Source organism: Podarcis vaucheri (genome assembly GCF_965113315.1).
Source record: "Podarcis vaucheri genome assembly, chromosome: 6".
NCBI lineage: Eukaryota > Metazoa > Chordata > Lepidosauria > Squamata > Lacertidae > Podarcis > Podarcis vaucheri.
Window position 1 is genome coordinate 9,010,515 of NC_138764.1, and position 14,060 is coordinate 9,024,574.

The following is a 14,060-nucleotide window of genomic DNA, read 5'->3' on the forward strand; positions in this document are numbered from 1 at the left end:
CCTCCCTTCTCTCCAGACACAAACACTCTGTTTCAGGGTTAGGTAAGGACAAGTATATTTTGCAGGCACCTGAAGATTGAACTCAGAAGGCTACAAGTGTGATTGAACTGGAGAATCCCTGCTCCTCCCTATATGATCACTTGTGTGCCCCACCCCCCTCCAGATTTTTCCAGCTCTAGGGCTCCAGAGCTTCAGAATACTTGAGAGTCAGAGCCTGGCTTATATGTAGATACTTTCCGTATGATGAGCATCACTTGTAGGCAAGATCTCTGCCTCTTCCTTCTCTGCAGCCACTGAGAGGTGCTTTGCTGTGCCCCTTTGATGATTGCCAAAGCGATCCCAGAAGACAGGGTGCCAGCCTTAAATGAAGCATTCCTGGATTCATTTAAAACGGGGCAGTGGCAGGGTATGTAGGAATGCTTGAAGAATCTGATCCTTGCAAAGCCTAATGCAAACTACCTGATCTGTCCGCTCAGACTAATGTGCAGACCAGAATTCAGCTATCCTTTGGATTTCACCTTTCTCTGAATGTTGTAATCCAGTTCTTGGCACAGATAAGTATCACAATGCATTTACAATGCCTATTTTCAGAGAAAGTATGTTCCAAAATAAACACTTAATTGCAATATTCTCCCTCCCTCCCTCCCTCCCTCTGTGTGTGTGTGGGGTGGGTTGTTAATGGGACAAAGAGCGAACACATTAGAAAGTGACACATCCTGGAAATCGGCCAATGAGTGCATCTTTACTTACCTTTTATTTTTCTAATGATGTTTGTAACATTCAGCTAGGATCGCAGATATAACAGAGTTCATTATATTATTTTAAGTTGAAATATTTCTAAGCTGCTTTTCTGGACCAAGTCTGCAAACAAAATACAAGCATAAGGATGCATTAATGTAAGGCTGTAAACATTTTAAACCCAAAATAAATCCAATGGTACATTAAAATCAGCCAGTATAGAAACACATTTCTAGTTTCTTAGGGAGCTAGGTTTCCGTTCACTGTTTCCATTTGTATGGAAGCAGCTCTGGGAAAGAACAACAGTGCCAACCAGTGGCTGCATCAGATTCCTGTGGTGTGTGTGTGTGGGGGGGGCTGTTTAGAACAGGAGTCAGCAAACTTTTTCAGCAGGGGGCCGGTCCATTGTCCTTCAGAACTTGTGGAGGGCCAGACTATATTTTTTTGGGAGGGATGAATGAATTCCTATATCCCACAAATAACCCAGAGATGCATTTTAAATAAAAGCACGCATTCTACTCATGTAAAAACACGCTGATTCCCAGATCATCTGCGGGTCGGATTTAGAAGGCGATTGGGCCGGATCTGGCCCCCGGACCTTAGTTTGCCGACCCATGGTTTAGAAGTTTTAAAGTGAACGTTTTGAACTTCTCTAGCTCTACTTTCTGAGTCTGATGAGTCCGCAATACTTGCAACTGGGTAGTTTAGTTGGCAGCTGGTTTCACTCCAGTACTCCCAGAGTCCCTGGTTCAAGAAAACAAGCCACAGTTGAGTTTCCTGACTCAGAATGATTCCCCCCCCTTGACATGGGCATAGCCGGGGGGGGGAGAAGCTGTCCCCCCCCTAAATCAAGTAATCTAAGATAACTCAGTTCTCTCGCCCCCCAACATAAAGCTTGCCCCCATTAAATAAATCCTGGCTATGCCCATGCCCCTTGATGTGCTTGATGGATTGGGGGTAGAGAATAAGAACACAATGTAAGAAAGGATTTGAATATGTTCTTATTAGTTTCTAAGTTTATGAGAAACAAAATAAAAAAAATCCTTCCAGTAGCACCTTAGAGACCAACTAAGTTTGTTATTGGTATGAGCTTTCGTGTGCATGCACACTTCTTCAGATACCTGAACTTTATGAGGGCATGGAAAGGATGCTATCTGGTAAATGTACTGTTATGTACTGAGTTGAATAGGATCCAGAAAGCAGCAGTCTGATTGGTCCTAGAACAACAGGATTCAGAATGCAGCAGTGTGATTGGTCCTAGAACAACAGGATTCAGAATGCAGCAGTCTGATTGGTCCTAGAACAATGCAGCAGTATGATTGGTCTGCAGGAGCCACCCAATCCAGCTCCAGGTGGAAGTGAATCCGCAACCTGATTGGCCTACAGGAGAATCCCAGAATTAGCCAATCATATGCAACCCATTAAAGGGACGCGGGTGGCGCTGTGGGCTAAAGCCTCAACGCCTAGGGCTTGCCGATCGAAAGGTCGGCGGTTCGAATCCCCGCGGCGGGGTGCGCCCCCGCTGTTCGGTCCCAGCGCCTGCCCACCTAGCAGTTCGAAAGCACCCCCGGGTGCAAGTAGATAAATAGGTACCGCTTACCAGCGGGAAGGTAAACGGCGTTCCGTGTGCGGCTCTGGCTCGCCAGAGCAGCGATGTCACGCTGGCCACGTGACCCGGAAGTGTCCCCGGACAGCGCTGGCCCCCGGCCAATAAATGTGAGATGGGCGCACAAACCCCACAGTCTGTCAAGACTGGCCCGTTCGGGCAGGGGTACCTTTACCTTTACCTTTTATGCAACCCATTGTGTAAATAATGTATATAAAGCAGATATTTTGGGGGAACTTTCATTTCTCATTGCTATGAGCTGAATAAAAAGCATGAAATCCACACTCAGCTCCGAGTATATTTCATGTACCAATGATCAAACTTAGATCCAGTTGTTGGGGCCAGTGCTTTTTTCTGGGGGTATTCAAGAGTACACTGTATCGGCCCCTTTCCCCCCAGATGTCAGAAGTCTGGCATTTACTGTAACAACTTCATGGTGAGTACTGACATCTTTTTTTTCTTAAAAAAGCAGTGGGGGGAGGGGCTAGTCTGGTCCCACAGAAAGGAACCGAATCTTGGAGAGAGTACCTTTGAATTTCCACTGCTTGCAGTACATATTCTCATTGTTCGTGTTCTTTCAGTCTCTTATGCCAAAAGAGTTTGGTAAATATTTATAATGCTTCAGTCAGAATTTGCAAAAAGCCAAGTCTCATACGTATGACCAACAGCGTTGTGAGACACATCCCTATGTGTTGCAGTTACTGTTGTGGCTGCCTGTTGAATAGGGCCTGTGACTACAGGAATCATACCTGAAAATCTTTAAAAAATTGTAAAACTTGAAAGGATCTTTGCACATTTCCGGGTGGACTTAAGTAGCCTTTTCCCCTTTGCAAAGTGGAAAATGTGTATGGTTTTACTTGATTGGCTAGAACAGAAGCTGTTTGGTTTTCTGGTCTAGTCAATTTACATCTCATCTGAAATGACTGGGGCTGGAGCAGACTTCTGAACCTGTGACCTATCATCCACGTATGGCAACCCACAAGGGACACAAGGGGTCTCCTGCCTCATAGACATGACTCACGGACAGTGTTAGACTTGGTGGCTCATAAGTTACTCAGCCTAGACTAGGTGGAATAGCTGCCTTATTGAGAATTAAGAGGAAAACAGGTTTTTTTCCCTCTGGAGAAGCTTCTCCCACCTCTTCCTCTCCCGTTAAATTTATAGTTATAAAGCTACCAATGATTGATTAAAGCTAATTTTATGGTACTGGAGAGTGGCTCTCATTGCTCTTAAAAATGATCAACTGTGCATTATAATTGGCTCAGCGAGTGGATACTTTTATTATTAGGTTCTCTCCAATGGGTTGTCGCTGATCATCAGTGATGATGGCCAACATAACCAAACTGGTCAGAAAGTTTTTGCGTTACTTTTAGTCAAGGATAAAATCAACAGATATTTCTTCTTGAAAAGTGTTCAAACTTAAACAGCATTATTTTATTACCGCTTGATGCCCTTGGTGTATTTTCTGGCAGAAATTTCACTTTTCTTTACCAGAAGTATTTGAAAAGCTGGACAGAATTCAGAGATGAGCCACAGAAATGACAAAAGGCTTGGAGAGACTGACTTGACTGAGGCTCTCTTGTAAGACTCAAAGCTGTAGAGTTTTAGGTTGATGGAGGGAGAGGGACACAGTAACTGGCTGCATGATTTCAAAGGATTTGAAGAGAAATACGAGAGGGGGCCTTGTAGGGAAGGATGCAGTGGCTTCTTTGTGGGAATGCGATATTCTCAGGAAGCATGAGGCTCAAGCAGGCAAGGAGCCATCTCCACTGGAATGTCTGGGGACATAAACAATGCACCCCACGCTAAAGAATTCTGCACCTGTGCAAATTCAAATTCTGAACGACAAAAGCTGAATTCTGTGACTGGTATAAATTATGCAAGACAAGCAGATTTGCCAAGATGTCTTGAATTTATATATATCTACTTTTCATTATCCTGCCAACCTAGCAGTTCGAAAGCACGTCAAAGGGCAAGTAGATAAATAGGTACCGCTCTGGCGGGAAGGTAAACGGTGTTTCCGTGCGCGGCTCTGCTTCGCCAGAAGTGGTTTAGTCATGCTGGCTACATGACCCGGAAGCTGTATGCCGGCTCCCTCGGCCTATAGAGCGAGATGAGTGCGCAACGCCAGAGTCGGTCACGACTGGACCTAATGGTCAGGGGTCCCTTTATCTTCCCTTTACTTTTCATTAATTCTGAGGTTTTTTGGTCTTGGAAATTTGATTTATGGGGATTTCTATTTAAACCGACCTAATCTGTACTTCTCAGATTAAAGTGCAGATCAGAACATAACTATCTTTTGGATTGTGTATGTCCCTGAATCTTGTAATACACTGCTCAAAAAACGTGCCAGAATGCATTTAAATTTGCATTTTAGGATAAAGTATGTTGAGTTAAAGAAATATGAGAAATATGTTAGAACAAAATACATACTTTTTGGAATGGATTTTTTAAACATCACAGATGGTGGAAACAATATAGAAGGGACTTAATGAATGAACACATGTAGAATTGGCATGAAGTGGAAATAAACTGATCTTCTCATCCCGAGCCTTGGGAAGGGGTGATGAGCTATGCAGCTTGTATCTGTAAATGTTCAGCAGGCAGCACTTTTTCAGCCTGTTCTGATATATTACTTACTGCAGGCAGTTTATTTAAAATAAAAATCAAATTATCTAGTTTTTCCAAAATCAAGTTAAAGGAAAACAATTCAGCTTGAAAGGCACATATGTCCTCAAATGTTAACATATTCTGAGTTAAATATGTGGTGCATATCATCTTCCCTTCAGTGGTTTTCATAGCTGAATACAGTTAACAAACAAGAACGTGCCCTCCTCTCTCAGCAGCAGCAAGGGAATATTGATTTCCTAATTTAGGGTTTAAAAAAAAACCAGGGATCGTCTTATACATGGGGGCTTCTTATACATGGAAAAATACTGTAGTTCCTAAGAATGTGAGTTGAGATATGGGAATCCCAGGGCTTTTTGAGACTGTTGCTATTTTCAGACGGCATTGAATCACATGCCACATAATCTTAAGTGGCACTTGGGACCTGAAACAAGTGTTGTTGATTTGATTTGGAACAGCGAACATAGTGTAATCAAGTTCAAACTGGGCGCAGATTGACAGCTGGAAAATTAAATAAATAAATAAATAAATAAATAAATAAATAAATAAATAAAAAGTTGCATTTGACTTCAAAAGAGGAAACTTCTGTAAAATGAGGGTATTGTTAAAAGGAAAGTTGTAAGGCAAAGTCAAGAGGGTCAAATCTCTCCTAAATGCTTGGGAGTTGTTTAAAACCACAATGACCGCTCCCCACATTAAATGGGGGGGCGCCCTTTGCGTGGCTGCGCACAGCCCCCTGGACCCTATGTGGGACCAGTAGCGCAGGCTTGGCTTTGCCTTCCCCAGGTGAGATACCTGGAGGTCTCCGCCTACCTCAGCCAGTTGCCCAATCCTGCCTGGGGAGGCGTTGCCAAGGTGGCCAAGCCAGGTAGGGGGAGGGACCACCCTGCCCACACAATAGGGGGAGGATCTTACCTGGGAATTGTCAGTTGGTTCCCCGTTAAAGGGGTTGCTATGAGGGGAGGCTTTGGCCGTACGCCTAGAGGTCGTCATTGCTCTCCCCTGCAACGGCGGCGTAACGGGGGGCGGGCTCTCTCTGCTTGAACATATGCTCTCCAGAGCCAACCCACCCCCCACCCCCCCACACTAGATAACCCTGATGCTCCCCAGATCCCCAGCGGGTGACTGGGAGGGATAAACGCCCAATGCCTGAACCAAGGTCTATCCACATCTGAAACATAATAAAGTTGTGGCCAATTTTAATCCCATAGCACGTTGTCTTGTGTCGCTATTCCACACGGGGGCCGCCCAGGGTTTGGGGGACTCCACCTGTCCACACAATATTAGAAGCTCAGCTAGAATGTAGGTCGCAGACCAAGGAAGGTACCCCCAAGGCCAAGAAGGTGCCTGTGTGCTTTAAATTCAATCAAGTAAGTGATTTAAGCCCAAAAAGCTTCCTTTGGAGAATGGAAGTCTTGTCCAAGTGAGAACAAAAAGAGACGAAAACTTTGGCGTGAGGAATGCAAGTGGACAATAAGAGAGGCTAAATTTGAGGAACACGTTGCTAGAAACATGAAGATCAGCAATAAAAAGACAAACTGACATATCTGAATAGCAAGAGATTAGCAAGGGAGGTGGTTGTGCCTTTGGATGAAAAGGGAGTCAAAGAATGTTTAAGGAGATCTCAGAACTAGTTATTTGCACCTGTCTTCACAGGGGAAGATACAGGGCAAATTCATCTTCCTGAACAAGCTTCCATGGGAAGGGAGCCTGAGGGATATGAGCATACAACTTTTCCTAAAGAATAGTGGGAGCCGTTGTTCATTAAGGCTGCTGGGAATTATAGCTCTGTGCAGAAGAAACTACAGCTCCTAGGTTTCTTTGGGGGAAGTTATGTGCTTTAAATGTGTGCCGTTGCTTTGCCCCTCTGTTCTGTTGACTCGTCCTTTTGTTCCCATTTGCTTAAAAGCAACACTTGCTTCTCCCTTTTCAAGCATATTCTGGCTTTATTCTCCCTTAGCTCACACTTCATGCTTCCTGTTTTGTAGTCAAACAGCTATAAATATAATGGCAGATTCAGTTCCCTCCCCCCAAAGTAAAGTACTTTGCAATCAGTTTTTAAGCAGCTGGCCAGTTGATCACCACTCTCTATTGCAAAGGTTAAAACAAAGAATGACACCCCCTCCAAATAGTGCTACACTATGCAATGACATAACCAGCCTTTTCCTGTGTTTTTAATTCCCCTCCTAGAAAGTTCCTGAATATTCAGTGTCTCGAAAGTGGCTTCTGGGAAGAAGGTAGCTGTGTTCCAGTGCTGTGCAAGCCGCCCCCACCCGTCTTTGAGGGGATATACAACTGCACAAATGGCTTTGAGCTTGACAGCCAATGTGTTCTCAGCTGCAGCCCACAGAATAAGAAGGTAAGGATCATTCAGTATAGTGGCTGATCTACTAAATAGCCCAGAGCATCTAAGATTTCCATTGAAGGGCGGAAATAGCAAATTTGACAGTTCAACATTTTGGCTGCCTCCTTTTGCCTTGCTTGCTGCTATCTCTTGAGCAGGGGTCAGCAACCTAAGGTCCATGGGCCACAAGCAGCCCACGGGGGTCATTTAACCGGCCCACAAGCCAGCCCTGAACCGAGCCGCCTGCTTGACAAGTCACTGCGTGCTGCGCTAAATCAGCGCGGCACAGGCACTCGCTTTAGCGGTGACAGAAATTCCGTCTGCACCAACACAGACGCCGGGAATTGCAGGGGTGCATGCTCTAGCCCACGGAAGGATCTCCACTGGAGTGAACTGGCTCAAGCAAGGTAAACCTTGCCAACCCCTGCTCTTGAGTTTGGTTTTATTTTGTTCTAGATACAGTGGTGCCTCGCAAGACGAAAAGAATCCGTTCTGTGATTCTCTTCGTCTAGCGTTTTTTTCCGTCTTGCGAAGCAAGCCCATTGAAGGATTAGCGGATTAACGCTATTAGTGGCTTTTAGCGGCTTATCTGCTGATCGGATCAGCTGATAAGCGGCTTAGCGCTATTAGCGGCTTTTAGCTGCTTTTAGCTGCTTTTAGCGGCTTATCTGCTGATCGGATCAGCTGATAAGCGGCTTAGCACTATTAGCGCTATTAGCGGCTTTTAGCTGCTTTTAGCGGCTTATCTGCTGATCGAATCAGCTGATAAGCGGCTTAGCGGCTTAGAAAAAGGGGGGAGGGGGAAAAAAACCAGCAGGAACTCGCAAGACATTGTCGTCTTGCAAAGCAAGCCCATAGGAGATTCGTTTTGCGAAGCACCTCCAAAACGGAAAACTCTTTCGTCTAGCGAGTTTTCCGTCTTGCGAGGCATTCGTCTTGCGGGGCACCACTGTAGTGAAACAGAGAGAAGGGTAGTTCAGCCTGTGGAAACAGGAGCAGGGAGGAAAACAAGAAGAAAAAAATCTGAATCCAATGTTGTTGAAGAGGCTTCGCGCGGCTATCGCTGAAGCCAGAACAGCAAGAGGGATTGCTGCGCAGCAATCCCTCTTGCTGTTCTGGCTTCAGCGATAGCTGTGCAGTCTGCATTGGGCACCTCATCTGGAATTTTGCTCAAGACAGCATCGCAATGTCTGCAGAAGAAGAAGAAAAATTATCATCAGAGTTGCAAAAGAGTCACGGTGGGTGACTGAGGGGTCCAGAGCTGCGTTAGCTGAGGGGGGGTATTAACTGGGCTGACCCAGTCAGATGGGCAGCATATAAATAATAAAGTTGTTGTTGTTGTTGGGCTGACCCAGTCAGATGGGCAGCATATAAATAATAAAGTTGTTGTTGTTGTTGTTGTTGTTGTTAACAACCCACAGACAAACTTAAGAAGGTCTGCTGAGTGATGAGTTCTGCATCCTGTGTACTTTTAGGTCCCAATTCTTTGCACTAAAGATGGCTTGTGGACAGAGGAATTTAAATTGTGTGAAGATCTGCAGGGGGAATGTTCACCACCTGAAGAGCTTAACTCAGTGGAGTACAAGTGTGAGGAAGGCTATGGAATTGGTAAGAACTTCTCCCCTTATCTCCTGCAACCTCCTTTTTTCAGGTTCTTGGAAGAAAGCTTCCCCCCTTCCCTCCAAAAAGCCAAGTCTCTCACTTTCTTCAAGAATTAGGAAAAAGTTCATGAGTCAGCAGTGATTTAATTGATGGTACATTTCAGATTAATTGCTGCTATAATGGTCTATGGATTTATTCAACAATGATATTTTAATTCTAATTGATTTGTCTCATTATTGGAGGACTGGAGAAACCCAAAATTATCTGGAGATGGGGGGAGGTAAGTGCCTTTTCAGTGAGGAGGACATCATCTGGATGCTGCAAAAATAAATACATACATCAAATACTGATGGAAGCAGCTTCACAGTAAACTCCATTGTGGATGAGCCCAGAGAGAAGCAGGGCATGGAAGCCAGCAGTTTTTATTGGATTTGGGTTTTCATCTGAGCTGGAGAAGAATTTTGGACCTCACCACCTTCATTCAAAGGCTATTGAGCAGCCTAGAAGTTTGGGCTGTGTATCTTAAATGCCAAACAGTCCAAACTTTAGAACTATTCATATCTTTGCACATGACTTCCTGTGGCTTTTGGATCACAGGCATCATGAATGCAAGGTTGGTGTTGTAGCCTCTTAGAGTCTCAAAGTGGGAGGCAACATGAAGAACTTAGGTAGAGTTTCACAATGCCCAAGAGATCTAAGGTGCAAAAGGTAATTACCTGCTCATTTACCCTTCAGGTGCTGTGTGCACACCTTCCTGTCTAATTCTCCCGAAAGATCCCGTAACACTGCCTGAAAATGTCACTGCAGATACCATGGACCACAGATTGAAGCCTACTAGAGTCCAGGTAAAGTGGCCCAGGTGATGTGGAAGGCAATATATAAATTATCAAAAGTAAAGTAAACTTGTGCTAGAAGTATTGTCACCAGCCGTTCCCACCTTAGTTGTTCTGGCTTGTTGCTATGCAAGAAGCTTCCCTGGTGATCTGCAGAACCAAAATGGGGGAGATTTTTGTTAAAAAGCTCTGCCAGGCTCTAATTCTCTACCCCCCCCCCCCCACCTTGGATGATTTTTGAAAATTCAGGTCATACATTGAGTGATCCTTGGCTGGCTACACTTAGGGTCATTCATATGTTTGGTCAGGAAGCCATTCACTTTACTTGAATTAGCTTCATTTGCTCATAGTAATGTCAGCACATAGTTAAACATCATTGACTCCATACCATTTTGATGTCATCACTTCTAGTACATGGTCCCTGAATAGCCAAGATCAGTCAAAAAGTTACAAGAGCACAGAGAAATGACCACTGAAGTAGCAACAAAGAGTGTCAGCACTGGAGTATTATTGGCTGCCAACAATCACAAAAAATAAGGGATTAATGATTTCTCATTCTGTCCTCCCAGAACCACTGTTTTGAAGGAGGGGACTGAATGAATGTAAAGAGTATTCAACAGGGATTTCACTTGAATGAAGCTTAACAGGTGGGGCAGATGCTAGACCTCTCTGACATCCTCCGAAGCTCACATGTTTCTGGGAAGTGGAAATACATGTGTACAGAAAAGATGCACATGAGTATTCTAGCAGGAAGGGGTAAATTAAATGTGGCAAGAGCATTACAGTGCAACCTCGGGTTAAGAACCTGAAACTGTTCTTAACCTGAAACTGTTCTTAACCTGAGGTACCACTTTAGCTAATGGGGCCTCCCACTGCTGCCGCGCAATTTCTGTTCTCATCCTGAAGCAAAGTTCTTAACCCGAGGTACTATTTCTGGGTTAGTGGAGTCTGTAACCTAAAGCAGTGTTCCCCAACCTTGGGCCTCCAGCTGTTTTTGGACTACAACTCCCATCATCCCTCGCTAGCAAGACCAGTGGTCAAGGATGATGGGAATTGTAGTCCAAAAACAGCTGGAGGCCCAAGGTTGGGGAACACTGACCTAAAGCGTCTGTAACCTGAAGTGTCTGTAACCCGAGGTACCACTGTAGTCTGGAAACAACTGCAGATTCCCTCTTCTCTTCAGCTGTGGTTCCATTCCAAGCTGTCTTGGTCCAAGCTGGTTTTGGTCTGAATATTTGGCTAGGATTTCCAATTTCTTGCTAATGGCTGACTTAGGAAATATTGCCCTGTTTCCCCTCCATGGAATGGCTAAAATGCCTCAGATATTATAACTTCTTTGTTTTCCCTTAATTGGGTCTATCAAGAATGATATTTCTGAAAATAAAACTGAAGCATACTGAAAGCACAGTGGAAGGGAAAATAAAAGCAGAGAGTACTATCAAGAGCCAGAGTTTCAAACCAAGATTACCCTGTTCCTCCGAAGAATTTTCAGGAAGTGTGGGAACGCTCAGGGTTTCATTCATTTGGACACTGCTGTGTGTTAGGTTGAATCAGCCATATGGGATATGTTGCAGCAGGGGAGGGGGTTGTTTTGTGGCCCTGCTCTGCAGGGTCTGTCATTCTGAACTGGAAAGAAGGCCTTGAGTTGGAAATCTCCAACACCGGTTGCTAAGACACATATCCTTTGTTTATTTTCTCAATTTCTCGAACGCTTTGTACATTTCTGATTCACTTCTCTTCCTCCTGGACTTGACTGTCTGCAAAGCTTTGTCCCAAGTGCAAGACTGCATGTGAAATCTGTAGCACTTCACAGGTGGAATCTTTGAATGTAAACATTACAGATCGTTGGTCATTCTGGTAATACTTAATCTTTAATACTTAAAGCAGGAATGAAGAACCTGGAGCCCTCCAGACTATAGCTCCCATTTTCCTGACCATCAGCCAAGGAGCTGCTAATTCAACAATATCTGATAGGCCAACAGTTCCTAATTTCTGACATTCAGTGATACTGTAGAGAGGCACACCTTACTTCCTGCACCACATGAAACTTTCTGCTTTTTCCTTTCTTCAGAGTATCGTGTGCACTGGAAGACTGGAGTGGCATCCAGATCCGAAAGCCATTCATTGCATTTCTTCATGTGAGGTAAGGAGTGTGTGTTTATGCAGAATGGATGTTTGGTGCCACATTCTAGTGTCTTTGCATCTTCTCTTGTGACACACCAGGCTGACAAAATTGAAGATCCCATTTTCTGAAATGCAGAGGTTTGAAGGTTTATGTTTTTGCAAAGTAGAAACCACCACCAAAAATTCATCTAGTCATACCCCATGCAGTGCATGCTTTACTTGAAAGCATCCTTGACAGAAGAAGAGAGAAGAAGAGTTTGGATTTGATATCCCGCTTTATCACTACCCAAAGGAGTCTCAAAGCGGCTAACATTCTCCTTTCCCTTCCTCCCCCACAACAAACACTCTGTGAGGTGAGTGAGGCTGAGAGACTTCAAAGAAGTGTGACTGGCCCAAGGTCACCCAGCAGCTGCATGTGGAGGAGCAGGGACGCGAACCCGGTTCACCAGATTACAAGTCCACCGCTCTTAACCACTACACCACACTGGCTCAGCTAAAGCATCCATGACAGATGGCCGTCCAATCTCTGCTTAAAAACCTCCAAGGAAGGAGCATCCATCATCTCCTGGGAGAGTCCGTTCCACTGTCAAACAGCTCTTACTGTCAGGAAGGTCTTTCTGATGGTGAGTCGGAATCTCCCTTCTTGTGACCTGAATCCATTGGATTGAGTCCTACCTTCCAAAGCTGTGGAAAACAAGCTTCCTCGTTCTTCCATGTGACAGCCCATTAGCTATTTGAAGAAGGCTATCATATCTCTGACAGGAAGAGCTGTTTGACAGTGGAACGGTCTCCCTCGGGAGGTGGTGAGCTCTCCTTCCTTGGAGGTTTTTAAGTAGAGGCTGGATGGCCATCTGTCATGGATGCCTTAGCTGAGATTCCTGCATTGCAGGGGTTAGACTAGATGACCCTTGGGGCCCCTCCCAACTCTAGACTTCTCTGATCATCTCCTAGTCTCCTCTTTCCCAGGCTAAACATACCCAGCTCCCCCAACCATTCCTCATAAGGCTTGGTTTTCAGACCCTTGGTCATCTTGTAGCCTTCTTCTGCACATGTCTTAGCTTGTCAACATCCTTCTTAAATTGTAGTGCCCAGAACTGGACACAGGGCTGGTCTGACCAAGGCTGTGAATTGTTACCCAGCTACCATTTTGAGAATTCTTTGGAGGGAGGGGTGGCCATGACAGTTTGAGTTGTGTTCCGCAAAAGACCCTGAGCTGTAAAGGGGGTGGGGAACCATATACCTCAGGCTATTTAGTTATGTCATCTGGATTTCTTTCTCTCTCTCCTGTGTCTGGTGCTTGAACAGCTTAACTTCCCAGCTTCCCTCTTTGTCCTTGGCCTATCAATCTTCTGTCCGTTTCAGTCCCTTTTTGCCAGGAGGTTGGGAGTAGAGAGGAATGAGGCATTTGGAAACCCAAAAAGAAGGGTGAAAAAAAGTGGGGACAGGGAAAGGCATTTGGAAAGCTCATCAGGGATGTCAGCTGGTGGTGGAATGGACTGTGAATTACTGAAGCTACCCGCGAAGTTCATCCTAGTACTATCATGAGAAAAACAGATGACCAAAAATGCTAAAATGGCTGGATGAGGGATGGATAGCCAGAGCACAGAGTGACTTGGAAGCAATCTGCTGGTGAAACCAGTGATCAATTTTAGAGCTGTTGACAATTCCTAATATAGTCTAGTAGCTTGAGTCCCTGAATTTGGCCTGGATAACTATTGATTGGGTAAATGGAGAGATTTGTGCCCTGCTCTTTGGCCAGGTAACTAGACAATGGGTAGTCAACTGGCATGAGCAAAAGCCAGCTTAAAAATCATTTTATTTGCCCCTTCCCAGTGTCCCACCAAGCACGAGAGTATTCTTTATTGTTATTTACATTGCTATCTCACCCATCCTCCAAGTCACTCAGGGTGGCATTCATGTCCATGTCTTCTCAGCCTGCTATTGCACACTTGGATCCACTATCCACTGCATCACTTAAGTACAAACATTGCAGTGTTCTACTTGTACAGAAAGGAAATTGCAGAGATATTCAAGTTGCTGTCTCTGTTTGGGCTTTTGTATTCATGGAGCTGTGCACTCTGTATAATGATGAAGCCTTCAGTCCCTGGTGATACCAGTCTTCTTATAGAGCTTGCCTTTGAAGGGGCCGTATTATGCAAGAATAAAGCCCTCTAAGAATACAAGA

General features: G+C 44.8%; 1 protein-coding gene across 1 annotated transcript in view; it reads left to right on the plus strand.

The window, feature by feature from the left end:
- The window catches only part of PAPPA2 (pappalysin 2), a 133,673-nt gene that overhangs the window by 97,710 nt on the left and 21,903 nt on the right, over positions 1 to 14,060 (plus strand). Inside the window, exons 17-20 of the mRNA XM_082228999.1 lie at positions 7,163 to 7,331; positions 8,792 to 8,924; positions 9,654 to 9,763; positions 11,823 to 11,894. Of these exons, the coding sequence (XP_082085125.1) occupies positions 7,163 to 7,331; positions 8,792 to 8,924; positions 9,654 to 9,763; positions 11,823 to 11,894 (484 nt within the window). The remainder of the gene's footprint in view (positions 1 to 7,162; positions 7,332 to 8,791; positions 8,925 to 9,653; positions 9,764 to 11,822; positions 11,895 to 14,060) is intronic.